Source organism: Felis catus, chromosome D1 (genome assembly GCF_018350175.1).
Source record: "Felis catus isolate Fca126 chromosome D1, F.catus_Fca126_mat1.0, whole genome shotgun sequence".
NCBI lineage: Eukaryota > Metazoa > Chordata > Mammalia > Carnivora > Felidae > Felis > Felis catus.
In genome coordinates this window covers 16,212,614-16,240,154 of record NC_058377.1, presented here as the reverse complement: position 1 = coordinate 16,240,154, position 27,541 = coordinate 16,212,614, and the positions used below count along the sequence as shown (strand labels likewise).

The following is a 27,541-nucleotide window of genomic DNA, read 5'->3' as shown; positions in this document are numbered from 1 at the left end:
TTCCCTCCCAGATCTCTCCTTCAGGAAGGGCAGATGGACTTTCTATGGAGGGGATGCTGTGGAGCTGGCCAGAAGTTCGGGGTGGGGGGTCCAGTCTAATAGGACATTAGGACCTCCCAGCACAGCAGCTGAGACCCAGGAAAGACCACAGGCAAAACCTCCAGCGCTGGGCAAGAGGTGTGTGCCGTACTACTCTGCCCAATCAGAGGCAGGGAGGGGCCTGGCACTGCTGGGTGGCTTCTGGAAGCCAGGCTGGCCAGCCACTAGGGGCAGCTCGGCGCCTCCGATCAAGAGCCCATCAAGCCACGCCAGCAAGAGCCTGCCTTGGCCCTGCCCCAGGCCTCATCGACCAACCAGGAGTCCCAGGAACCAGTGCCCGGAACAGCTGAGGGAAGGAGTGGCATGACAAGGCTAAGGGAGAGCGGGTAAAGCTAGCCAGGGAGTGGGCTGGGAACCCGGGCTTCTGAGGGGCTCACCAGACACCCATGTCCACCTGTCCCAGTACCACACCGACACCTGTCATCCCACGGCCATCTGAACCCTCGTTGCAAAGCCTCGGACGGGAGGCTCACTGGCAGCCTCCCGGTCTACACCCCACCCCACCCCCTAGGCAGCTGGGTTGAGGGGGTGCTGTGCTGGTTCCCTGGAACAATCACCGACTCTCCTCTGGGGATCAATAATTCACACACAAACTGCAGCTGTTCCGTTGAGTAATCAGCTGGCATGGCCTGGGGGGAGGCGCAGGGCCCAAGGACCTAAGCACCGGCAGGTGGGACCCGCCAGCAGGGGCTCGACCTAATGCTTCCTTCTGCCCCCCCCGGGCCCCTCTCAAGGGTGAGGTTCCCCAGCGGTTGGCACATGAGGTTTAGGGTCCCAGACACCGAAGTGGCACCTTCCAGGGCAGTGGGGCTGGCAGAGCCCTCCGTCCCTTGGGCACATGATTCCCCAGTTCCAGCCAAGCGTCACTTCTTGGATCCCTCCCAGTAGCCAGACCGCCTGGCATTCTCCACCAATGGCCCATGGCAGGTGGCAGCAAGCCCAGATCATGGCCATTGTCCTGCCCTGACACTACGAGCATGGCTGGGATGGGCAAGAAAGAGGACTGTCCAGGAGAGCCACCAACCCGACCCCCCACCCCAAGTGGGCATCTACCTGAGCCAGGACTGTAGGGGGGCCCGGGGGCCCGGCCCCCTGCCGGAATCATACTCTTCATCCACTTGGCTTCAGCCGGGTGGTTAAAGCGGAGGAAGGTCGACTGACCCAGGCACAACATACAGCCTGCAGAGAAAACAAATGCTGAGAAGGGCAGAAAGGGCTGGGGTACGCCTCACCCCGCAGCACGAGCAGGCTCACCCCGGGCTCCAGACAGCCATCCCCACCTGCACTCACAGTGTCTACACGGACCACGCCTGACCTGACAAGCACCAGCAGGGCCCCACAGCACAGGGCAGAGTGGAAAGAGCTCTGGTTTGTGAGTCCCAAGATCTGAATATCCTGGTCCTAACTCTTGTTACTGGTTGTGAGACCTTCAGGTGAAGATCCTTCACCGCTGAGTCCCGTTCTCTCATTAGAAAAGTGAGGACAATACCACTGACCTTGCAGGGTTAACGGGACAGTGTCTGTGAAAGTGTTCTGTGAAGGGAGAAGGTTCTTCAGAGAACATGGACGCTCATGTCCCCCTTCCCCAAACTGTACCAATGATCCATCTATCTGCCCCTTGGGTGGAAAAGTCAGTTTGAGAGGCATCAATTTCCAGGACCAAAAAAAAAAGCTCTGAGAGAGGGGACAGGGAAAAACCATGCGTCAGTCAGATGCCCCTCCGCAGGAACCAGAACTTGCTTCCTGGCTCCAAATCCTTACCATGACGTGGCCGGGGGAGAGCCACCACCTTCCTTCTCTCCGACAAAGCACCCTCTGGCCTGATATCTTCCTGCTCCTTGGTCTTCCGTGGAATCTAGCCAAGCCTAGGGCCAGTGGGCCCTGCCTCAGCCAAGCACATTCCCAGGCAGGAGACACAAGCCCAGTCCTGCCCAGTAAGGGTGACTACACGGAGAGGGGAGGGTATGTGGAAGCCAGAAATGTAGCCAGGGGCACCAAGAGTGTGCACGGCGGCAGGTGTGTGCAGAGGCTCCTGAGCCTGGCTAACAGGACTCCTCCTCCTCCCGGCCACACTGCAGGACTCCTGCAAAAGATGCTACGTTGGGAGAGCCCTGGTGCTCTCTCCAATCACCCTCCCGATCTGTCCACACCGCTGCGCCCAGCCTATCTACCCAATCTGGTGCCACTTGGCACCCCAAGCTTCATGCCAGTCTGCGCTGAGACTGGCAGGGAAGTCTACATTCCTGGACGCTGAGACAGTTCAGTTCAGGCAAGCCACAAGGGCAAGGGGCATCCAGGCCACGTGGATACCATGGCAGACCTCCCACTGAGCAGCTCGGGAGCCTGTTGCTGGGACCCTAGGCATTGCCGAGGCAGGCGGCGAAGGGGCCAGTAGGCTGAGAAGCCCACCACAGGTAACCATGGTGGACAAAGCCACCCATTTCTCTGGCACACCCAGAGGCCCTCCCAAACAGGCAGGCACCAATGATTCCAAAGACTGACGGGTGGTTAGGAGAGAGGGGAGCCTTCCCAGACAAGCCGCCAATCAGGGATGCTGATCCCGGAGTAATCATAACCGGAATAAATAATAGCCAACCACACTTCCACCTAATTACAACCACAGCTGTTTCAGAAAGAGCCCTGCTGGCCCCTCCCGCTCCTCTCAGCCCTTTAACAAGCTAATTAATGATGAGTTTGCAGGGTCTAGACAGACCCACTCAATCCTAGATTGATGGGGGTGGGGTGGGGTGGGAGAGGACCCGGAGGCCGATTGGACAGCCCAGTCTGGGACGGAGGTGGGGAGTCTGAGTGCATTCCGGCCCATCAGAGCCAGGCCCACCCAAGAAGGCTGTGGGCACCCAGGGACCCTCAGCCCTGGCTCCTGTGGCTGAGTCCCCTGCCCCCTCCTCTGCCCCTCAGCCTCCTCCGCGCAGGGGGTGTGGCCTTGCTGCCTCTGGGCTATAAATAGGTGATGCCAGGCAGGAGAGCGGGATCTGTATTAATAGAGCAGGCAGGAGGGCAACAAGGACTGAGAGCAGCCCAGCTCCTGCCCAAATTAACTTTCTATTTGCACTCAGGGGCCCCAGGCATTGCCCCAACTGGGGTCCCTACTGCCCCCAGGAGCCTGGAGAGCCTATTTCTGGGAAGAAACCTCCTCTCTGTCTGCTCCTGCCCGGCACCTCCAAAGGTCAGCCCAGGCAGAAGACCTTTGGAGGTCTTCTCATCCAGGCAAAGTTGTGGTCCGGCCAGGACCCAGTGGGGCCCAGGCCCAGCTGTGTGTGTGCAGGTGGGTGGGGAAGCTGCACATCTGGAGGGAAAACAAGGCAAAGAAGAGGGCGGATCCTACCTCTGAGAGACACCGAGGGGATGCACCACACACACTCTCTCCTACAAGCTCCCACACAGACACACTCCCAGAAACACACACAGAGGCATACGTGCTCACACACTCCCAGGGCCACAGTCACTGCTCAGCTGGCCACACCAATAGAACGGACCGGCCAAAGGGAGGCTGGGGTGAGGGGAAGACGGGAGGAAGGGCCCCCGCCCCCCACCCTTCCTCTCAGCCCCCAGCACAGGCTTCCCCCATCCTCCTCGGGACCCCTCAGCCCCTTCCGGAGGCGGGTCCGTGGAGGGGGCTTCCGAGTGAGCGCCGAGGAAGATGAAGTCTGGCCGGCGGAGGAGTGGCCCCGAGCCCAGACCTCCCACTCGGAAACGTGCAGGGCACACACACAATCGTCTCACACCCCCGAGCTCGTAAGGGGGAGCCGAGGGCCCCGCTCCCCTAGTCGAGCCCCCCATCCCCCAGACGCCCCTCCCAGCCCGAGCCCCCGCGGCCGGCCGGGCGGAGCACTCACCGCCGAACCCGGACCTCAGGAGCGCTGGCCCCCCGCTAGCTCGGGCCCTCGGGGCTCCCGGCCCGCCCCGGGCCTGCGAGGGGGCGGGCCGACCTCCCGCGCCGCGGGGCTCGGGGCTCGGAGCAGCTAGCCGCCAGGCAGCCAGCCGCCGCCAGGGCCCGGGGAGGGGCGGGCCGGCCACCGGCGGGGGAAGGGAGCCAGGGAGGGAGGGACAAAGGAGAGGAGGAGGGGAAGAGGAAGTGATGGAGGAGAGGAGAGGGGAGCTGGATGGAGAGGGCGGGGCGGGAGGATGCCGGCGACCGGCGCGGTGGGAGCTCCGCGGGGTGGGGGGGGGGGGGGGAGAGGCAGGAGCAGAAGTGGGGACGGGGAGGAAAGGTAAGAGGTAAGTAGAGGTCAGAGGGTGAAGAGCCCCGAGGCAGGAGTGAGGCGAAGCAGGGTCTCCCTGAAAGCCCCCTGTGGTCGGCCTCCCGAGAGGCCCGGGAAGGGGCCAGCCCTGGAGCCGGCTGGCAGGTCACACCCTCTGGCCTCAGATCCCTTATCTACAGAATGAGGTTGTCCTCAACGACAGCAAAGGTTAAGCTCTGACATTCCATGGCTCCCAGAGATCCAGCTAGGTCAGGAGGTCCAGCTCTGCCCCTCCATCTGCCACGGTGACAAGGTCACTCTCGGGCTGGGAGTTCAGGCCAAGGCAACCCTCTGTGCAGTGTGAGCAGCCCTGAGCCCAGCTCCGGTCTGCAGCCAAAACACCTGCTCTTCTGCCCCTGCTCCCCACACTCCTAGCCCAGCCCAGCCCAGCCCAGCTCACCCAGAGACCCAGGTTGGACCAAGACACTGCCCCTTCCATGCCAGCCCGCTCCCCTGGGGCTCCAGAAGCCAACCCCACCTCCTCCCCACCACCACCACCAGTTGTGCTAGTCTCAGCAAAGAGCTCTTCCACCCCAGTGAGGTACCTTCCCGTCTGGAAAACACAGTGCCACCTGCCTCTGGAGTCCCCAAGGGCAGGCTGAGCTTCTGTGCCAGGCAAGTACCCACCACCCAGCCTGGGCCCCGGCGAATTCCTCCTGTTCCAGGGACCTGCCCTCTGGACACCAGAACCCTAAGGGACACACTGTGTCTCTCAGCCACGCGCTATGTGCTCAGAGCTCACACGGCCTCACACACATTCCCAGGCCACTTGCTCAGTCTCACAGACCCCACCTTGGCTGTGCACACTGAGTCGCACAAAATCCCCAGGTCAACACACCCTGTCTCTCACACGCGCTTATTCTCACCCACACAACACCCATCTTAGTTACACACTCATTCAGGCACAGATATCCTTCCACTCGGTCCCTGGAGAGACTCTGAAATCAAAGTCGGCCTCCATAGAGAAATAATTGAATGATTTTTCCTCCCTCGCTAAACACCTACCCACACGGCCATACTACACACACGCTCACACACGCACCCGTGTGTATCTTACTCCCCTTCTGAAGGAAAATGGAAGAACCGTATAGGGTCAAATGCAAAATAGGGGGAGGCTTTAAAAAAAAAAAAATCTCAGGAAGAATGATTCATCGGTCTGGAAACTGTGACGGCCAGCTGGACAGACCCAGACAGACACGGAGGATGCCCGCCAGTGAGAAATAGGGCAGGAGGCAGGCACAAAGAAGTGAGGAGCTAGGAGCCTTTGCTTTTTCTCTCCCTCCTTTGAGCTTTATTAGTCAAGACCTTTATCTTACAACAGAGGACAGTTGGAAGCTTCACTCCCATTTTACAGAAGGAATAACTGATAACTGGATGGGAGAGGAAGAGGCTCTGTGTCTGGGATCCCACAGGGAGATAGCTGGATAGCCCAGGAATCCCAGACCCCAGTCACGTGGCAGGGAGCGCCCCCTGCTGGCCATCATGCAAGCCTCTACCCATCAATGAGGGGCTTAGGGAGGGACAGGGACGTGGAGACAGGGCTGGCAGCGGAGGCTGGGAGCGGATGGGGACCTACAGTCTAGACAGCCTGGGCCCTGAGCTGTGTGGCTTTCTGGGTCCTCCCCTAGTTAGTCCCCTCCCGGATCTTTCATGTGGTCTGGCACTGTGGTCCCAGGGTGGGGCAGCCTAGACCCAGATTGAGATTCCTCCTTATTTCCTTGGTCGCATTCCCAGCCCTGCCTCTTGCTCTGTAGAGAAGAGGGCAACGTGAGATGGGCCAGAACACCCGGGTATGGAGGCGGAATCAGGCTCTTGCTCGGCTCCCTCACTTCATGCTCCCGTGTCCACAGCTTTAGCAAAAGGCCAGCATGTGCTCTCTGTGGGCCCCCCCACCCCTCCCCGTCCTCCCCTGGCCCAGGCATCGTCCTGCTGGAAGAGCCTGTCACTGCCATCTCTACTCATCATGACGTGTGCCTCTCCAAGTTGCCTATGGCTGGGCACAGTGCCCAGAATGATGCATCTAAGTAAAGCCTGGCCCAGCCAGAACAGGCTCCTTGTTTGTTACTTGTAGGGTAGCCCTCTGTTTTTCCAAGAGGAGGGTCCCCTCTACAAGGCTCTATCAGGGGAACAAGACAGGGAAAATGATCCTCTTGCGCATATGCCCACAGACAGGCACGGGGCCAACGAGTTCTCAAATACACCGAGGAGTGCACACACGGACACTTCGGGACCATCAGTCCTGAGTTCACCCCTGTCCCCCACTTGAACACTCTGATCCATAAACACAAGGAAAGACACAAACAGAGATACACAAGCCCAGAGTCACAAACACATCCGGAGATATATAAACACACTCCAGTCACACAGACACACAGAGATAGCACATGCACCCCCCCCCCCCCAGCCACCCAGTTTCCAGGGAAACGCACTCCCAAGAATGTCCGGAGTGGGGCCAGGCAGGGCTGGGCTTGGTGCCTTGCTCCAGAGATGAGACAAGGAAACCCTCAGCTCCCGGAGCCCAGGGGAGGGGGAGTGCTAGGGAGAAGAACACCCGTTCCTTTGTGCCTCTGCCTACCCCTCCCCAGGCTGCCAAGCTCCTGAGACAGGCGAGCCCAGACAAGAAGGCTATGGGTGTGGGAGGGAGCGAGAGGGAAGGGGTTTAGGGTCAGAAGCGAGTGGGAGGGTGCATACTTGGCAGAGTGGGCTTTGGGCTGGGGAAGACTTAGGGGTCACCGGGGCCACAGGAAATGCCTAAGAGTTCCATCTTGACCCAGGCCCTCCCTCTTCTCAGGGAGCTAAGTGATGCTCTGGGAAGACAGAGCAAGAGGGGCCTACAGGGCACCCGTTCCTCGGCCCTGCTCACAACACGCGGGGAGGGCTTTTCTTGCCCATGGATACGGGGGCTCTGGGGCTGAGGGAGTCAGGGCTGGGCTCTCTCTCTAGCTTTCCCTCTCCTTCCTGCTCTACTGTCTCACTTCCACACACCCGAATCTTGGGGAAGCTGTCCTCTTTGGGATTTAACGGGACTGTCGGGAGCCAGACGGCATCATAGCCAAGGTCCCAATTTATGGGGGTGCCTCCTCTCATCTGGAGTGAGACAACTTGAAGGCCTCGGAGGAGGCAAGGGCCTGCTACTGGGGGACCTGCTTCCCTGAAGTCAGGTGTGCCCCTCATACTCGCAAGGGCAGGAAGAAAGGAACCGGGCAAGGTCAGGTCTCCTGGGTCAGCTGTGAAGGGAAGAGCATCTAAAGAGACCCTAAGGGATGCGAACACAAGGAGAGAGGGAAACAAAGGAATGAGTGGGATTCCCACTTCGAGGGAGCTGCCGGCCGGTAAGAGGCGAGAGTCCCCAGAAAACAATGCCAGGACCTAAGTGCTGCTCGGAGCGAGGCTGGGCCCAAAGCTCCCATCCTCACGGCCTCTACCCCCTACCCCAAATCTGCTTTCCTCATTCCCCTAAGGTGATGACTCATTGTATAAATTGATGCCCAGGGCAAACACACCTGGTCTGTCAAAGTGCCACCTGGGCCAACCCCTCAACTGCCCGGTCACCATGGTAACTGGGGGCCCGGTTTTCAGAGCTACCTAACACAACAGAATGGCCTGCTGCTTTGGGAAGCAGGGTGGTAACCATATTCATGACCCAAAAGCTACCGTCAACAGCATTTTAACAGGAGTGAGCACGTCCTTTGATTTTTTGCCTTCACGTTCCACCTTTGCTCCATCCCCATCGGGGGGGGGGACTGTCCTCCTCTGCCCCCCTCTCCCATCTTCTCAGAACATCTCCCTCTCGGCATCAGGAAACAATGCCATTGTTCCGCCCACTGCTGCACACCGCAGTCCTCTAACAATCCCCACTGACCTCTGTTTCGGGGAGTCCCCCTGCCCTTTGGAGGCAGTGATCAGAACCTCTGCTCCCCTCCCCCGACCAGGTGTGGAGAGGCAAGCTGGGGACGACCAGAGAAGAAAAGCAGGCTGAAGACAGATCTGGATGCTAGAGGGGTTTGGGATGTTGTTTAGGCACATCCAGAGGCACCTAAGCACCCCACCCTCTGTGTGGCCACTCAGGCAGTTACCATGGCAACCACCACAGCAGGCTTCCCCGGGGCACCGGCACCTCTCCAGCACCCCGGCTCTTAAACAGAGACCACCTCTGGTTGGGGGCGCCAAAGCTTACCCTGAGTGAGCCGGGTGGGCTGCCGGACAGGGAGCCCGTCGATACTGCAGGCATTGCCACACGGGTAGAGGGTGAGGGTGCCCCGCAGGTTCTCAATGTAGCAGTGCTCTGGAGCCAAGCCCGGACCCTGCAGGGAGATGTCCCTGGCCGCAGAGCCAATCACGGTCTTCCCTGAAGACAGAAGGCAAACTGAGTCAGAGGGCTTGTCCAGGTCGAGGAGGCAGGGATGGGGCAAGGAGGGTGACAAAGGAAATACAGTTGGACCTCCTACTTCACAAAGGATCGCCGCCTACCCTACCGCTGGCCACCCCTTTTGGGCCCCTGAGCCCGATGGACACAGCCAGTGGTAGGAGCTCTGGGTCAGGCAGAGGAAACTCTGGCTCAGAGATGGGAGGGCACAGAGGATCCAGGCTCCACAGAGAAGGGGAACTTCTTTTCTGCAGACGTTCCTTTAGTCCCTCCAAATCCTTCTCCTTCACCAAGCTTCCCCTTCTTTTCCTCCAAATGTGCCATCTCTCCGTCTTCTCTCCCTCCTTTCTGCACCTGCAACCCTTGCCCCCACCCCCTACACTCCCCTCTCCCCTCCCTGCTGCAGCCTGAACAGCTCCCCCTGGCAGAGCCCCTGGGACCGGTATTTGGAGAATGTGGGGAATGTAGTATCACCCAGGCAACAAGTGCAGAGAGGACCGGCAGAAGCTGCAGCGAGGCGGTGAAGGGGGCTGTGCCAGGGCCTTATCTTGGGAGGTCTGCCCCCACTCCCATCCCTCCATTCTCCACAGGTAGCTTCTCGCATGCCAGGCACTGCCCTGGAACGGGGAGGGCGGGGGTGGGGGAGGGGGGCTCTCTTCCTGGCCACGCTGGTTGCTAAGAGCAACGTTCTCTCCTGTTTCAGTGCTCTCCTCCTTGTTTCTAAACTGATCTTTAATCCCAATCATGGAGCCAGATTATCCACCAAAGAAGGCAGGCAGTCCGAGAAGGCCAAGACAAGGGACACACGCTGGTGGGGTTCGGTAGCATGGCCTCACATTTGGGAGAGGCAAACACTGAGGACACCTGGTGGAATGTCTATAAGGATGTGGGGGGTGGCAGGTGGACCGCCCCTCCAGACTCACCTTCCTCCAGCGGCAGAAGGGTGATAGCTGTGCTGAGTCGCCCACTGCCCAGGCTCACCAGATGGGGTTTGTCCGTTTGCACCTTCAGCCCTTTGCCTGTCTCGATCAGGTCCAAGGGCCCTTTCTGCAGGTAGTAGGGGTGGGGGATGAGCATCATTAGAGACTTCAGGCCTCAGACCCTGGTCCCAGTCACACTGACACTCTCTCCAGGACTGGCCCTCTCCAAAGGGCTCTGAGGGTGTCGAAAGGCTTAGCACAAGATCTTGCACGGAGCATTATTACACTAAACTGCAATTAGATCTGAATCTAGGCCACTCACTCGTCCCACTGGATTTATCTCGAGTCTTGGCTTAACTGTCCCCTTTGTCTATTAAGACAGAAACAAGGAGAAAGTAAGGAGAGCAGGGTAGGAGAAGGGGGTGCTGCAGAGGAGGGCCGATGAAGACTTGCCCCTGTACGCTTGTCTGTGGCGATCTACTTGGCTAACGCTTGCCTCTTGAAACTAAATCACAATAGAGGGCAGGGCCACGGATCCAGGAGGGACACAGCCCGGGGTCAATCTGTAAAATGCTTCCTGACTTCCAAAGGGTATTTTCTGGGTGAACCAATTAACCTGATTCAGATAAAGACTTAGCTGTTAATAGGCTTGGCACCTGGGGAAGGGCAGAGAGGAGCTGCTGTCCTCATCCCTGGGCTGGGGCCACGGGTGGGTAGAGCAACGGAACCCATTCCCTCCAACAGCCCTCTTGCCCCTTGGCCCCGACCCCACTCACCTTGACCATTGCTTGGGTCTTGCATCCAGGGCCCACCTGGTTCCTATTAAGAGCGTCCATGGTCCTGGGGCTCCAGAGCTCCTGGGGACACGGTGGAGAACAGGTGTAGGTGGGGAGGCCAGGGGAAGAGAGGGAAAGGAGCAGGCTCTGTTGGCCAGGTTCTTAGGGCGGGGCAGCACCTGCTACCATCGTTCATTGCAAGTTAGTGCCGAAGAAAAAGCGGAGGCAGCTCAGGAGCTTCCTGGGGGAAAGACAGTGCCACATCTTCAACCTCACCACGCCAGTCCTGACCCTTGACCATGAGCGCAAAGAACCCTAAGAGGGCCCAGCCTATATTTCTATGCTTTCTAGCCTCTGACACCCAGAAGCCAGGCCTTGGCAGTAGAGGACCCTTAGATGTCTGGAGCCAGAGTGGGGAAAATCTACCTCAATGAGGGAAGCCAGGCCCAAGGAACTCACTCTCCAAGGGACACTGGTAGCCAGAGGACCCCCAGCAGGGCTGAGTAGGAGCACCATCCCCCACCCCACCTTCCCCTCTCCTCCTCTCCCTTTGTCTCCTTCCCCCACCAGGAGTCCCCGCAGAGTATTTTCTTTCTTTCTTCCTTCCTTCCTTCCTTCCTTCCTTCCTTCCTTCCTTCCTTCCTTCCTTCCTTCCATGTTTATTTGTTTCTGAGGGGGAGGGGACAGGCAGAGACAGAGGATCCAAAGCATGCTCCACAGTGCTGAGAGCAGAGAGCCAGATGCGAGGCTTGAACTCGCCAACCATGAGATCATGACCTGAGCCAGAACCAAGAGTCCAAAGCTTCACCAACTGAGTCATCCAGGCACCCCTCAGCAGGGTGTTTTCTTAAAGGAGACACAACAGGAAAAACTCAACACTTCCTGTCACCTATATATTTCAACTCCTCTTCCCCAGAAAGCAATCTCACCCCCAGACATTCAGAAAAAACAAACAAACAAAAACCCTCAGTGGTGACGAATGCCCAGAACACAGTTTTCTAAGGTTCTTAACTTGATCTGGTGTTGTAGGAGGCTTAGATCCTTAGAACCAAGGGTAAAGTAGATTCCAGGGCTAGAATGAGAACTCTTCCCACCCACCCACCCCTTTCTCCCTGGCTCACAATTTTGGTGCCGGAGAAATGTGTGGGACCTTTGGTTTCTAATGTGTGCCCCGTGCCCATCCCCTGATCATCTGGCTAAGGTGCGAAAAAGGTCCCATTTGCTGCTGAAACGTTACTGGGGAAAACTGAGACTGTGGCTGAAGGTAGGAGGGAGACCCAGGAAGGCAGGGTTTCCCTCCACTTTCTCTTCCGCCTCTTGACCAGGACCAGGTGACTTGGAGAGGAAGTGGGGGCAGAAGCCCAGCATTCCAAGGAGTGTCCGACCCTGCCCTGGCAGGGGGAGCCAAGGGCCTCAGCCATAGGGTTACTAATTTTACCCTCCCAGCTTCCACCCTTCCGGACCTGGACGGCATCATGTCCGTCACCATTTCCACCCAAGCTGGCGGAAGAGAGACCGGAATAGTGCCTGGGGCCCACCCCAACTCTGCCTGGGAAGAGAGAAGGCAAAGGCCATTAACCTACACCAGGCACCAAGCTGGCCTGGCATCTCCTCAGGAGATCTGGCCATGGGGAAGAATTTCCAGGGTCAGGGTCAGTGGATTTCCTTCCACTTAGGGAAATCCCTCCGTGTTCTCTGCGGAAGAGAGGTGAGAGTGGGTTGGGAATGGAGAGTTTACATAAAAGCGGGGGGCGGGGAGGGATGTAAAAAATAAAAAATAAATAACGGTGAAGGAAAGACATCATCCTTTAGTGAAAAGAGGTTCAGACTGGGATGCAAGAGCCTTAAATTCTAACCCTGACTTTATTAGTTATTAGCTGTGAGATCTTGGACAAGTTACTTAAATTCTCTAAGTGTCAAGTCATTCTCTATAAAAAGTAGAATACTGATTTAAAAAAAAGATTGCCTGGATTAGTGCTTGCCTGTGGCTAAGGGTAGAATGAGGAGTGACTATAAATGGGCACGAGATTGCTTTTTGGGGTGATGGAACTGTTCTTAAACTAAATTGTGATGATGGCTGCCCAGCTCTGTAAATATACTCTAAAAGTCATTGAAAGGTACACTTGCATTAAGGGATGTTATGAAATATACCTCAATAAAACTGCCTCCGTTTTTTCATCTTTCAAATTCGCCACTATCACCCAGTTAGGCGGCTGGGGATGTGTTCATTTATTTACACCAAAGAATTTCAAGTAGAGATAAAGACTGTAAAGGAATAAGGTTGATGGCGAACAAGAGTGATTAGAGGAGAGAGCGGAATAATAAAGCGAAAGGAGAGGGAGAGATAAAGGGAGAAGTGTAGGGAGGGACCGAGAAGATAAGAAAAGATGTAGAGATCAGCAGGTTCGAGGCTGTGGCCCCAGCTCGGAAACCTAATCCAGGTGAAGTGGAAAGACACCAGACCAACGCGTCCCAGCGGCACCCAGGCGGCGCTTTGACAAAGGGGCTGGGCTGCGCCGCGGCGCGGGGAGCCGCCACCTGGGGGCGCCCTCTCCTCGGACCCCACCCCGGGCCGGGAAGGCGAAGCGGCGCTGCGCCCGGGGCGCCCCCACCGCTCAACCCGCTTCCGTGGACAGAGCTGCCCACTACCCCGGGCAGTAATTACCCACTCGGAGCGCCCCGCCCGGTCCCACTGCCAAAAAAAGGCCCCTGCGGCTCGAGGCCGGCTTCTGGGAAGGAGGGACTCGAAGAAGGCGCCGCGGTCAGCCCGGGCTCTCTACAGCTCTCCCGCACCTCCCGGGACGCAGCGGGGGCAGAGGCCTGGGAGCCGGAAGCTGCCGTGCAACAAGGAGGACCCCGTGGCGGGCGAGGCCCGGGCTCCCGCAGGTGACCCTGCTCAGGCCCGGCCCCTCCGGCTTCCTTGCCCAACGCGGACGCGCGGGCTCACGGACCCTGAGGGAGTAGCCAGTCCCCAGCCCTCTCCTCCGAGTGGGTGTCCAGAGTCACGGCTCGGGGGTCTCGGCACCCGAACTAGAGCGAAAGGAAGTCCGAGGAAGGGCCGAAAAGATCTGCAACCAACAGGCACTAGAGGAAGTCCAAGCTCCAAATCAGGCCCGCGGGCAAAAGGTCCCGGGCTACTCCCTGAGCGCTAGCCGGGCCCTCCGCGGCGCCCTGCTCGGGAGCTCCCCGGGGTCCCGGGGGGCCGCTCCAGCCCTCACCTGTGGCCCGGGGGGCCAGCCGAGGCCTCGCCCCGGGCGTCGCATGGCCGCGTCCCGAGGCCTTCGGGGCCGAGCTGGGACCCTCTCCGCCCGCCGCCGCCTTCGCTTTCCCGACGCACATCCGCCTTCGAGGAAGGGCCGCCGGCAGGGGAAGGAGTCGGGACGGGAAGGAAACTGAGGCTGGGAGCCTGGTGGGTGGGGGCAGGGGTGGAGTGTGAAAAGACCGGGGCGGAGAGAACTTGAGGAGGGGGAAATGAGGAGTCCGTGGCAGGACTGGGTGGGGAAGGGGAGACGCAAGGATGGGGGTGGGGGGGGATGAAAGACGGAGACTGAGCGATGAAGAAAAATGAGAGCTGGGGAGATGGACAGGAAGGCAAGAAGTTGGGGGAACAGCCCGGGGGACGCAGAGCTGGAGGGAGACGGAAGGACAGCGAGGGGGAGGGACTGGGGGACAAAGAAGGAGATGAGACTGAGGACAGGGAGGTCGTCGAGTAAAGGGAACGACGGCCAGGGACAGCCCTAGAAGGTACAGAGGGCAGTGGAGGGGGAAACCGAGGGGGCGGGGAGACGGGGGAGGGGAAGGTAAAGGGGAGACTGAGGGCAGGCCGGGGCCCAAAAGTTGGGGCGGGATTGCAGGCGGTCACAGACGAGAGGCGGGAGTGTGGAGTGGGGCTCTGGTTCTCATGGAGGGTGGGGGGTATGGGGGTGCTGGAAAGCGCCGCTCTGCGAGGTTGCGGGCGGGTGGGACGGCCGCCAGGGCGCGGCTCCTCGCTGGCCCTCGGCCTGCCCTGCCCGGGGCCGCCAGGTGGGACAAGGCCACAGTGTTGGGCCGCCCCGCCCGCCGCGGACGCCGGACAAGCGGCCTTTCTTTGGCCGGGCAGGGAGAAGGAGCCGCTTGTTTGCGCGGCCGGGGAAAGGGGCGGCCCCTCCGACACCGCCCGCTCCCCGCGGGGCAGCTGCGGGAAGTGGGGGGGGGGGTGCTGCGTGTGCACGGGAGGAGAGAGTGTGAACGCGGGACTGCGAGTGTGAGCGGCGAGATGTGCGTGCGCGAGGAGGTACTTGTGCAGGCGGGAACTGCGTGAGAGCGACGGGTTGCCGGAGTGAACGGCGGGCTCAGGAGTGCTGCGTGTGCAGTGCGTGTGGACTGCGGGCTGACGGCCAGGCGTGCGCCGGGCTGCCACACGCGCAACGGTGGCCGAGACCCGGGCTGCGCGCGCGGCGGCTGGGCGCGTGGGTGATGCGGGGTGGGGCGCGGTGCGGGTCTGCCGCGTGGGACGCCTGACGTGGTGGGCAGCGCGTGTTTGTGTGTGAGCGGTCCGATGAGTCAGCCCGGGAGCCTCCGGGACCGCTGAGCTAACGGGCCCAGAATGCAGCCCCGCCCCGGCGCCCTGGGTCCCCCGCCGGGCCGCGCGGTCCCCCGGCCGAGCCCCCACTCGCGCCAGCCCCGGCGGAAGCGTCTGCGGGCGCCTCGGCAACCCCGCGCCGGGCGGCCCCTCCCAGGCCCCGCCGCCCCCGCCCGCCCGCACTTCCCCATCCCGGAGGAACCCGGATGACTGGCTCAGCCCCCCGCCTCGGGGAACTCCGTTAGGGATTCGAATCCGGACCGCGCGGGCGTGGCAAGAACCTGGAACTCACTGCCCTAGGGAGCCCCATCTGGCCTCTTGGACTCCTAAAGATGCGGGGCCTCGGAGGAGGGCTCGGGAGGCCCCGGACGTGCCTCCCGCCTGCTGAACACATCCCAGAGTCCCTCCCCGATACCCACCGCCTCCGGGTCGGACCCCGCACACACTCCTCATCCATCAGGGCGGGCCGGCCCGGGACAGGAGCGGAGGTGGCCCAGGGGAGCCCGCTCCCCGGTGCGGTGCTCTCAGTCCTGCCGTCGGCCGGAGAGTGGGCGGTGTGCGGCGCGGGCGGACCAGACCCCGCGAGTGTCCGCCCGGCCGTCTGGGTGCCCACGAGAGAGTTCGGAGGGGGCAACGACCAGCGTCCCTACCGGGGAAGGGAGCGAGAGCCCCCTCTGGCGGCTGTGCGGACGGCGGCTGGCGAGGGCAAAAGCAAGCAGCTCGCAGAAAAACAGCGGAGCCGGCTCCCCACAAAGCCCCTTTAGGCCTCCCGCACTCACCTGGGGCGCCCCCACCTCCCCCACGGTTTCTTCTGAACTTCCCGGCCCAGAGCTGATCTGGGGGCTCCCGCCAGGCCCTGGGACTTCCCCTTATCCAGTCCCAGCCGCGCAGCCGGCGAGACCCACGGGCCTAGTGGGAGAGCGAGTCCTTACCTCGCGGGGGGGAGAGTGGGACACCGGTTCCTTCGCCTGGCTAAGCCCGCCGCGGCCTCAGGCTCTGGAGGACACTGTTGCTTTTCCTTGGGAGCCCGCTGAGTGGGAGGAGAGCGAGCGGGTCCCGCCCCCCCCCAGTCCCCGCCCCCGTCCCCCGTCCCGTCCGCCTGGCCAGCCAGAGAAGACGCCCTTGTGGAGCTGGAGCCCAAGGTCCCCCCACCCACCCTTTCCCATAGCAGCACCTCCCCCCCCTACTCCCCACCCCGCCTGCACAGCACCCGCTTTGTTCCTCTCTGCAGCTGGGCTCTCCACTACCATCAAACACACACACACACACACACACCTCCGCCTTCCTCCCCTCCCCTCCGGACTCCCCCAGACCCTCCACCCGTGGGCCTTAAGGCTCTTCTGAAAGGGTGTTGTTAACAATCTCTCACTCTCTGCCCCCGCCCGCTTTTATTTATTTTTTTAACCTTAGATGCCTGAGTCCTCCATGGCTCCCGTGAACCTCCTGGTCGCAGCCCCCCAGCCTAGTCAGTATCTCCAGAAAACGTCTGCTGAGGGGACCCAGGTTTACCTCCGGTCACCCCTCCTCTTCACCCTATCCCCGGCCCTACCATGAAGAGTTGTAAATGGGGTTGATAACCCTGCACATCCGGCTCCACAGATTTTTCTAAGGATAGGTATAAGACATGTTAAAGTGCCATGCAAACCATAAAGTGCAAACCTGAACTGAATTATCATCCTGCCCCCATCCAGGTAGCTCCACCCTACCACAACCTGCTGCTTTACGATGGCGAGGCAAGCTACAGGCAGACAATTGAGCCCACCATCCTATAGCAGTTTGGGTCTCTCTAGGAGTAGGGGCTTAAGAAGGAGGAAAAGGAGGCACTAAAAACCTGAGTCTAGAAACTGAGCCTGGTTGAAGTCATTCGTCATCTCAACCCCCGCCCCGAAATTCAACGCTGACAGTGGATCCTTACCTTGCAAAGCCAGCTCTTGCCCCGGGGGACTGACTTGGGAGGCCCTAGGGAGCTGAACTCAGCTAGACTGAGCGTCTTTTACCTTGCCCTAGAGGGATCCCTGAGACTCTTCCTCTCTGAACAAGGGAGTAAAAAGCCCCCAAGTCTTCCAGCGGGGGCAGATAGCAGAAAATAATTCACCCTCTTTGGGATGAACATACCTTGTTCTGATTCAGTGGCTTTAGTTGGTGCCCTTTTTCTGTAACCCGGGAGCAGCAGGAGGCTGAAGTGCAGGAATCTTTGGTCACTCATTGACAGGACCAGCGTTAGCAGCCCCCCCCCCCCCCCCCCCACAGCTGGAGGCTGGGGCTGACTGGAGCCAGGCAATGGATGAGAGGGGGGAGGGGAAAGACACTTTGCTGTTACCAGCTGTGGCTAACAGAGGTCAAGCAAGCAAGGCTCCAGCATGCATCATGGTACCAGGAAGCCTCAGGATTTGGAGGGTAGAGGGTTGCTCCTTTTTTTTCCCCCTCTCTTCATACTGTTTGAGGCCCAGGAAAGTATTTTGACTCTGGCCATCTTTCAGGAAGCAGATCACAACAGTAATTTTCCGACTATCCTGGTAAAAGAAAAAGAAACAAACTGAAACTATTGTATCCTATGTGCCAAATCCCAGCATTAGAGGGAAGGGGTTCTGACTGGGGTACCTCGGGGTCTTTGCACATAGCTCCACAAGTCCTAGATCATCTTCACCGCCTGGGTCAGGAGGAATTTCAGGGGATGACTGAGCCTGCCACGAGGCAGCTGATGCTGAGGCAGGGGGTTAAAACAGCACCCCACTCCGCTCTGCCCTCCCAGCCCGAGGACCAGCTGACCCCAGGACGAAGGCTCAGTGCAGTGTGTCCTCAGTCCTGCTGTGTTGAGGCCCTGTGTTCCCACAGTTAGAGCACTCAGGGGACTACAGACCTACCGCCCCCACCCTCCACCCCCACCCGCTGCACATCTGGAGCCCATCAAAAAACTCCGTGCTCGCTCACAATTACGCAAGAGGTCGAGCAGCTGGGAGCTCAGGAAAGGGGGAGGAAGAGAGGAGAAGAAAGCAGAAAACAGCTTTCCAAGCTTGCTTCAGACTTTCCGAAGTGGAAGCAGGGGGAGAGGGCAAAGGCTGGGTGTGGAAGGAAGAGCGGATTTGTGAAGGCCCTCTGCACTTGGCTTGGAGCGTCAGGGGTGGATTTCCACACCCCTCCCGCCTTTGCCTAGACGCATTTCCCACCTCTGTCACTTCAAATGTGCTCCCTCCAGCTCCAGAAGGAGGGGGTTTTGCTCATTACGGCAGGCAAACCCTGTAGATTCACACTTGCTCAAGCCATCCTTTCTGGTTGCTGTGGATCCCGAACTCAGGCATCATTAGTGTAGGTGTGGCAGCAGGGATACCTCGAGCTAAGATGCATCAAAGCAGAGTGGGCAATGGGGCCGGGTGGGGGTGGGGTACTGGCCTTGTCCACATCCACAGCTCAGGACCTTCCCCTGAATTGAAAAGAACAAGCATTCATTTGGGCAGAAGAAGAAGAAACAAAACCTGTTTCCATTTCCCTCATTGCCTTGAAATTGGAATGCCTTTTTCAACTAGCCTGTTTGGCTATCAACCCGATCACAGCGTACACACGCTTGTGGGAGCTTTCTAGAATTGGACTAAGCCCTAAATAACCACTTAGCCCCTGCCCTATGAACAGCAAGGCAAAAAAAACAAAAAAAAAAAAACAAAAAAACAAAAAACAAAAAACCTGTTGGGGTGGGGGGAGGGCCAGGAGTGGGAAATGACCCAAACTTCTAACAATTGCCTGGTTGCTTGACCTTTTGTGTGGGAGAGTAGGCAAGAGCTCGGTTTGGAAAGGTAATATAATCTTCCTAAAGGTTTGCCTCCGTGTAAACCACTCAACTCCCAGGGGTTAAGGTGGGAGACTGACACTTGTAGAAATGCTGTCAAAGTTTACGTAAGAGCGATGTACAGCGACCAATTACTGGTGGATCTTCTTGGAGTTTCAAAGCTCGATAGGTGCAATATTTACCAAAGGGGCAAGAAGAGGAAACGGAGGGAGAGGGGTTGCAGTGAGATGTGCATGGTAAAGGAGAGTTAATTCTGAGTTTTTGCTTTGAGAGATTGTTCTGAAGCCTACTCCAGAACCCTGTTCCCAACCCTCACTGAGACCCATGCTGAGTATCACTAGCTGTAGTTAACACTTGTCCACCTTAGGACAAAAAGGCTTTGTAAGTAGGTACAGCCATTGCTTCTGGTTAGACTTTAATCTTGAGGATGGGGGGACCTTTTTCTGTTCTATTTTCCTCCTCCGACGAGCCAGACCAGACATGAACTTTTTTAAAAAGCCTATTCTGTACCAACCCTGGAAATCTCTCAGATCCTACACAGTGCGAACAACTTCACATTAATTGGAGGGTAAAACTTCCTGTGTCTGAGATGCATGGGTTGGAAGACTTGGAGGTTTGAAACTACTGAGTAGATGAATTACAGATCTTTCTTAAAAGGAATTCCTGACCACAGAGGTGTGTTCCCTACCTCCTCTATGTGGAATTAATTAATTCAAAGCAGGAACCACAAACCTCCTACATTAAACAGAATGCTCAGTCAGGTCTAATTAGTTTGTTAGTCTCCTTCACAAGAGGCCAACAAAAGAGTCCACTTGATGCCGTGGAGGGATTAGCTGCCAGTCAGGGGGTGTGACAGGGGTTTGGTGTGCTTCACCCGATTAAGGTTACAGGCTGAGAGCCAAGCCACACTTCAGCAACACAGACCAGATACTTGGGATTTCTCTTAAGGGGAAAAAAAAATCCAGAATCTTGCCTTTCACCGTGAAGATAAAACTCTGTCATTCCCAGACACTAATTACTCATTAGAGAATAATTTGTCTTCCAAAGAATCCGCTGACATTCAATAGTTTTCTAAGTTAAATAAAAAGAAAGAATGAAGACTTTTCTGAAGGAATTATCAAAACTCCCAAAGCATTCATCACTCACCCCTGGATCACTTAGGTCTTACCACTGTTTTTCTGATGGGGAAGAGAATACTCACCAATGATTGTTCTTTTTTTGTTTTAATTAGGAATGTTTAATATTTCAATTTTTTTTAATGTGAATTTACTTTTGAGAGACACAGCACATGAGCAGGGGAGGGGCAAAGAGAGACGGAGACAGAGAATCTAAAGCAGGCTCCACGCTGTCAGCACAAGGCCGGACGTGAACCCACGAACCATGAGATCATGACCTGAGCCAAAGTCTGACGCTCAACTGACTGAGCCACGCAGGTGCCCCCAACCATTGTTCTTCTTTAAAGATGGAGCCTCCTGTCTCTGACTCTACAACTGCCCCTGACAAAATTAAGACCAAAAGTCCGTAAGTAACATCAAATTCAAAAGCTCCACCATCAGGAGTGCATGTGTATGTGTGTGCGCTCAAATGTAGAAAAATACACGAGGTGGCACAATACCTGTTAATATGCGGGAAGGCAATGAATACCCTCAGATAGAGATTATTTTCTCTTAAAAAAAACATATCATTAATTTTTAAACTTAGATCCTGTTACATCATCTCGAATCAGCAAGCAGACACCAAAGTATGAGAGAGTCAAGAGTCTAATAAACATTCATTTTATAATACTCTTTATTTGATTCAAGAATCTTCCTTCTTTGTGTACACTGGAATGTTATATTCCCTATGTATTTTACAGGGTTACAAAACGTCTTTCATTTTAAATATTACCCCAAAAGTAATTTCAGAAAAAAAAAAAAAAGTTGTGAAACTAAACAGCTTTAAAAAAATTGTATGGACAAGCAACTTTTTCAAACAAAACTGGATTAATAAGATTTCTTGCCTATTTAACTACATGACAGATTTCTTGTCCCAGTCCCCTTCCTCAGAAAAACCTCGTGTGGAAACCAAGCCAGAGATAAGGATTCTTCCCTGATGCAGTTAAGGGAAAGGGAAAGGCCAGAAATTTCTTTGGCAATCAATTCCATCCATGGCCATCTGTGTGTGGCTGCTCTGCTTCGAGGACAGCACACTCTTTGCAGGGGAGGCCAGATGTTGTCCCCAGTGGGAGTGGTACTCTCCAGCCAGCTGGAAGCGCAGCAGGTCACCTAGTCACCCACCTCGCCCCCTTCCTGGGGCTACAGCCCAGCAGCTCAGCCAGCATACGAAGTGCAATACTGGGTTAAAAAGCCCAAGTGGCGCTGGCTGATGGAGTCTTCTTCACTGCAAGAGTAATGGGTGAGATGGGCACGAGGACACGCAAGAGAAAAGGCTCAAGGGAGGAAAAGGAAGGATTTCACAGACAGGGAGAGTTGGAAAGGACCGGGTAACGCACAGAACAGCCAAGAGGAAGGAGGTGGTGAAATCGAGGCAATGTGAGTAGATCACAAAGACCATGAGCTCTCACGTTTTAGCTGAAGTACTCAAAATGTAAAGAACTAGAAGCTTGGGTAGCACCAGCAGCAGACATGATTACCTGTGGATGTGAAATCCCTAACCGGACATAACCATTCTCCTCTCAGGCATCTTGAAGCGGGGCTATGCCATTTGAAAGGTGCTTCTCAGCTATCTGTAATAGTGACACAGGTAGGCTTCACAGTACTGTTCTAAACTGGAGGGACAGGACTGGAAGGAAAACAACTTGGCAGAGGAACGGAGGGATGAGTGGATATAGGAAAATGACAAAGGACGTCCTCATCTTTTAACTTCTAGACCTCATACCCCTTAAGCAGTTCGCCTGAATAGCCTGAAGATCGAGAATTGGTTAGATCAACTGTTTCCAAGAGTGCCGAATATAATGCCTATATACAGATGATCCCAGCACTTGATTGAATGTACAGAAAGAAAAAAATGAGGGTTAAAGAGTCTGAAAGATCAAAATGTGAAGAGAAAAAGAGGGAAAAAAATAAAAATAAAATGTGAAAGAAAACTTTTTAAACAAAGTACGAAATGTAACTATATTCAGGGATTAAAACAAAGGAGCAACGACTGAGGTGAAGGCAGAGAAGCTGTTAAACTGGGGGTATTCTCTGGAGAGCGTGCTTTCCTGCTGGCCAGTGAAATCTGCCAAAGAAATCAGCAGCCTTTCCCTTTATGTTTGTGTCTTTCTTTGCCAAAGAACGTCTCTGTGACACTTAAACACTGAGGGTGAGTTGAGGGTCCTTGCGCGCAGAGAATCGTGCATTGTACCAGAAAAAAAGGGTCTCCAATGGCTTGTAGATTTGGAAAAAACTCTTCAGCCACTGTTGGCTTCTTCTTTATTAATTTGAAATTTTTCCTTTCTGGTTCCCTCTCCTTGGTATTACAGGATTTCATACTTATCCACTAGGAAAGTGGTCTCTGTGGAAAACCTTACAGGGCTGTTTCCATCTACCTGGGTCACTTTGGTAACCTAGGGAAACAAACAAAGAATAAGGTAAAGCAGGAGGGCAAGTCTCCAAGGTGCCGACTAAATTCTCAGGACAGAATGGATCAAATTCCCTTAAAGCAGCATTAAAAGTAACTCAAAAATACTAACAAAGTTCAATTCACAATTGGATCTCACAGCGGCACCCTTCCCCACTGACATGATTAACCGGCTTCCCACACAGAAAAGACAACTGATGGGATGAGATTAGAGTGAGTGGTTATCAAGTAAAAGATCTAGAATGAGTGGCCATTACCCAGGTCCTGCCCCATAAAACCTATGAAGTTCACAGACATTTTATCAGGTTGATCAATTAATATTTTGACCCCAAATGCAAAATTCTAACTCTTCAACTTTATTTGCTTGACTTGCTGTCAAAGTGTAAGTGGCTCTATCACACGTATCTTCTAGACATGGCTGTGTCCTTCTGTGACATCTCGTCTTTTCCTTTTAATTATAAATGTCTAGTTTAATGAATTACCTGTAACAATAGTGCCTGTAATGACATCAACATGATGCCTGAACCACTGATTCATATTTTCTAATGAAGTTTTTCAAAAGTTCCCAAACAGGAAAATGTATCTTTTTTTTTTTTTTTAAGTTGTTTTGTTGTTGTTTTTTTGTTTTAATTTAAGTATAATCTCGATACCCAGCGTGGAGCTCAAACTCACGACCCCAAAATCAAGAGTCGCGTGCTCCTCCTCCGACTGAGCCAGTCAGGAGGCCTGAAAATGTACCATTTCTATTTAATGTCTTGGGTTCAACCACATGCTCCCAATATTGATAGCCTTATGCCTATATTAAGAGTGGAGAGAGAACTGCTTTTTAAAATGATCCAGCACAGGAAGGAAACTGTAATCTCCCAAATACTTAGAGGAGAGCCAGAGACCATCTGGGAAGATAAGATAGTGCCACAATAACAAGCAAATCACCAAGTCAGAGGGAACAATGACAATATGAACCGGGCCCTTGTAATGCAACTTCAAAAACTGGAGTAACAAGGAGTTAAAAATAACGATCTAAAGAAACAGCTCGCAAATTTCCTTTGCTTTGCCTATCTAAAGGGCAAAGTTGGTAACAGAATTGGTTGATGATTATCTGTACTAATGAAGGGATGCAGTAACACAAAAAATCCAAATATTGTATCCATTTGTATTAGAATCACTTTTGAGAGGAAGTAATTTTGCCTTCCAAATAAACTTTCCTTCCTTGCGTTCAAACTGAGTGGCATATAAAAGGGATAAGAAAACCTTGGGTTGCATGTTTTGGTAAAAGGTTTAAAAATATATGAGATTATTTAGAAAAGCAGGAAACTAAGAGATCTAAATCGTGCACAATCCATAAATACTTTTATATATATTCATATTCAATTCCTTGACCTTGTCCAATCTAGAGAGGAAAACTGAGTTAAAACAGGAGAAGAATTTGACCAAGACCATTCAACGAGAGTCAATAATGTAATCTGCAGTAATACCAGCTCTTCTGATTTTTTTTTTTAAACGTAAGTTCTAGGTCCAATGTAAGACTTGAACTCACAACCCCAAGATCAACAGTCGCACGCTCTACTGACTAAGCCAGCCAGGCAGGCACCCAACTTTTCTGATTTTTGATCCCATGCTGCCTATCTGGCATCTGTCCCACCACTTTCCCCGTTACGTGCTATTAAAAGGTGGTACCTGTATGTTACAGTAGTTTCTTTTGGAGATGAAAGAGACTTGAACAGGGAAGAAATCATTGGGCTGCCCAGCAATGCTGAATTCGAGGCTGCCACTCTTATTTTTGGCATCAATCACTGGCAGGCACCACTCCAAGGTATTTCGTCGACTGTCATGTCGATACTCGCCATCAATCTCGCCAATCACCGGTGCGCCGACACCGGATCTGTCATGAGAAACACCTGTGTCACATTAGCTGTCCAGAGCTGGAAGAATTCTGCCAAGGAAAACCAGCCCCGAATTTGATTATGCTCCTCAAATTCTGCCCACTTTATATGATCCTTGGAAAAAAAAAAAAAAAACGAGGTTCCCTAATAACTGCAAGGATCAAACAGTCTTAGCACCTTGGCCAAAGGGTCCCACTCACTGCCTTTTATAGATATAGATACACGCAACCATGGGTAATTGGCAGATATATCTGTGGGCTGCTCCAACTTGTGGATCAGATCTGAAGCTAGCAGGGGACTGAGACTGACGAACATGTGAAGGGGGATGTATTTCCAAAAGTCCTGCACCAAGGGTCTGTTGCCCTGTCAAGAATGAATTTTAACATAATGCAGCTCTCTTTATAAATGACAATGGGGGGAAAACAGGGTGATTGTAGTGATGGGAAACCTTACACACCATTACGTGGTTATTTAGAATGGAGATAAATTGTCTTTGAGAAGAGTTTTCAAAAGACCTTAGAACAAAAACAAAAACAAAAACAAAAAAAAGACCTTAGAACATTTCAAAACTTGTAGTTGACGCCAACGGGTCTGATTTACAATCCAGTAAGCGGACTTTTATTTGATAAGTGAAAACACAATTTCCTCTGCCCAGAATGTGAACATGACGGGAGAAAAGACACACAGCTGTTCTTTAGTCTGCAAGAGAACCAGGGCTAGTTAGGATGTACTCTGTACCCCCAAATGTGGCATCGGCAGTGTCACCCCTCCTACACATTCTAAATTTACCATCTTTTAATTCGCCAATGACATTAAATGCTTGTATTAGGGACACAGTAAATAAGGAAGACAAACATTTTAAGGGTGATACAACATGATCAGCTCTTCCCTATCCATTTTATGGTCCCAGTTGTATATATGTTTCTTCCTCTGCTCTTGTTCCGATTCCGATTCCGATCTCTAAAATCGAATCAGTTCTAGACAACAGAGTGAAATGTTGTGTAAGGGTCTTTTCTGGAGACTACTGCAAAACTGAACTAAGACACAGGAAACCACCATAACCACAATTATAGGGTAGATGGAGAGGCCTAAAAATTGTGGCATCCTAAAAATAGCGTAGTAAAACAAATCTTGACAAAACAAAACCCACACCTGTCACCAACGCCCAACCCCTACAATGGTTTAAGGTAGCCATCTATTGTTCTAAAAGAATAACCATGCTGTAAAGAATAAGATAGTTACTCCAATAAAGAAGAGATTGGTAATAAAGCATACTTTTTATTTTTTAAATTTTTAAAAAAATGTTTGAGAGAGAGAAGATGAGAAGGAGTGGGGGAAGGGCAGAGAGACAGGGAGACAGAGAATCCCAAGCAGTTTCCACATTGTTAGCACAGAGCCCCATTCAGGGCTCGATCCCATGAACTGAGAGGTCATGACCTGAGCCAAAGTCAAGAGTTGGACACTTAACCTACTGAGCCACCCAGGTGCCCCAAGCATATTTTTTTAATGGAAAAATAAGAATGACTAAACACCAGGGGCGCCTGGATAGCTGAGTCAGTTGAATGTGCAACTTTGGCTCAGGTCATGATCTCACAGTTCTTAGGTTTGAGCCCTGCATCAGGTTTGGGCTGACAGCTCAGAGCCTGGAGACTGCTTCAGATTCTGTGTCTCCCTCTCTCTCTGTCCCTCTACCACTTGTGCTCTGCCTCTCTCTCAAAAATAAATATTAAAAAAAAATTTTTTTTTAAATCCTTCCATTTAAAAAAATGATTAAAAACCTGACCTGGCCACATAAATGTCTGAAGGACATCAAAAAGGAAACAAAACTACAAATTAAATTAGTACCATTTTCTCTGCAATAATAACAATATAACAATAAAAATACATTAAGAATATGCTTATTAGGTATAATGACACCCAATACTTAATCACGGGAGGTAGGTACTGAGAGGAAGAGGAGAGGGGCTAGGAATTCATTGGTGATATAATAGCGCACACTCAGTGGAAGTGAGTGCTAGTGAGACTGACTTGAGGGAGAGAATATTTCTAGATGATCCTGGAAAGTAGGCCATTTAAGCACAGAACAAAAACTTATTGGAACTGATTTTCTAGGGGTGATGGATATTATCATTATCTTTATTGTGGTGATGGTTTCACAGGTGTCTATGTGTCAAAACTTATCAAATTGTACAATTTAAATATGTGTAGTTTGTGGTAGGTCAACTAAACCACAATAAAATTGTTAGGAAATTCACTAAAACTAATGTAGATATGTATTCCAGCAAGAATAGTTCCCTTGAAAATGTACTCTCAGGGCACCTGAGTGGCTCAGTCAGTTAAGCGTCCGACTTCAGCTCAGGTCATGATTTCACAGCTTGTTGAGTTCAAGTCCCAGGTCGGGCTCTGTGCTGACAGCTCAGAGCCTGAAGCCTCCTTCAGATTCTGTGTCTCCATCTCTCTCTGCCCTCCCCGCCCCCTCCCATGCTCTGTGTCTCTCTCTCTCTCTCTCTCTCTCTCTCTCTCTCTCTCTCTCTCTCTCTCAAAAGTAAATAAACGTTAAAAAAAAAAAAGAAAGGAAGGAACAAAGAAAGAAAAAATGTACTTTCATCTTTAGCTGAAAGTTTAAAGAGCAAAGTGAAAGATTCAGTCAGATTCAATTTCTTTGAGTAGCAAACAAAACTGAGAACGGTTTTTGACAGAGAACTGGCTCCTCCTTCTGGAAGTCTTCATTACTACAGGAACAAACAGGCCCAACATCTGAAAACACAGCTCTAGAACTACAACTGGCTGTTTGAGTTGGTTTTAAAACCGTAAATCCACTCCTTTTAACGTGTACAGCTCCGTGCACTTTGACTATGTAATCTCGTAAGCACTATCACAATCAAGTCAGAGAACATTTCCATCATCCTCAAAAGTTCTCTTGTGCCCTGTTAGTCAACTGCCTTCCTCTCTATCTCCTGACTTCTGTTCTAGGAGTATGACACATTTTCACAATGTCCGGTAAGTGGAACCGTATAGTATCGAAGCCTTTTGTATCTGGTTTCTTTTACAACTGATCTTTTTAGGAAGCAGATTTTTATGATGGATAGCCAACTGAGTACTGCCTCCAAAACAAGTTCCGAAAGGTTAGTTCTAGAAGCCCAGCACAGAAAAAACTGATTATGTCGGGGACACCACTTACGGGAGTGGGATGGTGATAATCACATCATTCAGTTCTAAATGATCTTCTTGCAGCTCATATTCTATGTTGACATCACAGCCATTTCCACTCTCTGAGGGCCAGCAATTAACTGAGAAGAAAAGCAAAGCAGGAATACTCAAATACTAAAAGG

General features: G+C 53.5%; 2 protein-coding genes across 20 annotated transcripts in view; both read right to left on the bottom strand.

Moving 5' to 3' along the window:
- Nucleotides 1–17,798, bottom strand: part of PHLDB1 (pleckstrin homology like domain family B member 1) — a 45,991-nt gene extending 28,193 nt beyond the window's left edge. For 4 of the 19 annotated variants that reach the window (XM_023239162.2, XM_023239166.2, XM_023239165.2 and 1 more), the window contains exons 1-5: nucleotides 13,642–13,808; nucleotides 10,424–10,504; nucleotides 9,651–9,774; nucleotides 8,539–8,709; nucleotides 1,153–1,278 (exon numbers count right to left, since the gene is read on the bottom strand). In XM_023239162.2, coding sequence (XP_023094930.2) covers nucleotides 1,153–1,278; nucleotides 8,539–8,709; nucleotides 9,651–9,774; nucleotides 10,424–10,504; nucleotides 13,642–13,686 — 547 coding nt within the window. In that variant the 5' untranslated portion in view covers nucleotides 13,687–13,808. Of the gene's footprint in view, nucleotides 1–1,152; nucleotides 1,279–1,860; nucleotides 2,780–3,956; nucleotides 4,128–8,538; nucleotides 8,710–9,650; nucleotides 9,775–10,423; nucleotides 10,505–13,641; nucleotides 13,829–15,403; nucleotides 15,853–15,916; nucleotides 16,055–17,099; nucleotides 17,162–17,358; nucleotides 17,498–17,585 lie in introns of those variants that run through there. The other 15 variants (XM_045038379.1, XM_023239163.2, XM_045038380.1 and 12 more) reach the window with 13 other exon arrangements.
- A 2,737-nt stretch (nucleotides 17,799–20,535) lies between these two features.
- The window catches only part of ARCN1 (archain 1), a 26,452-nt gene continuing 19,446 nt past the window's right edge, over nucleotides 20,536–27,541 (bottom strand). Inside the window, exons 8-10 of the mRNA XM_003992414.6 lie at nucleotides 27,391–27,499; nucleotides 24,004–24,208; nucleotides 20,536–22,312 (exon numbers count right to left, since the gene is read on the bottom strand). Coding sequence (XP_003992463.1) covers nucleotides 22,223–22,312; nucleotides 24,004–24,208; nucleotides 27,391–27,499 — 404 coding nt within the window. The 3' untranslated portion in view covers nucleotides 20,536–22,222. The remainder of the gene's footprint in view (nucleotides 22,313–24,003; nucleotides 24,209–27,390; nucleotides 27,500–27,541) is intronic.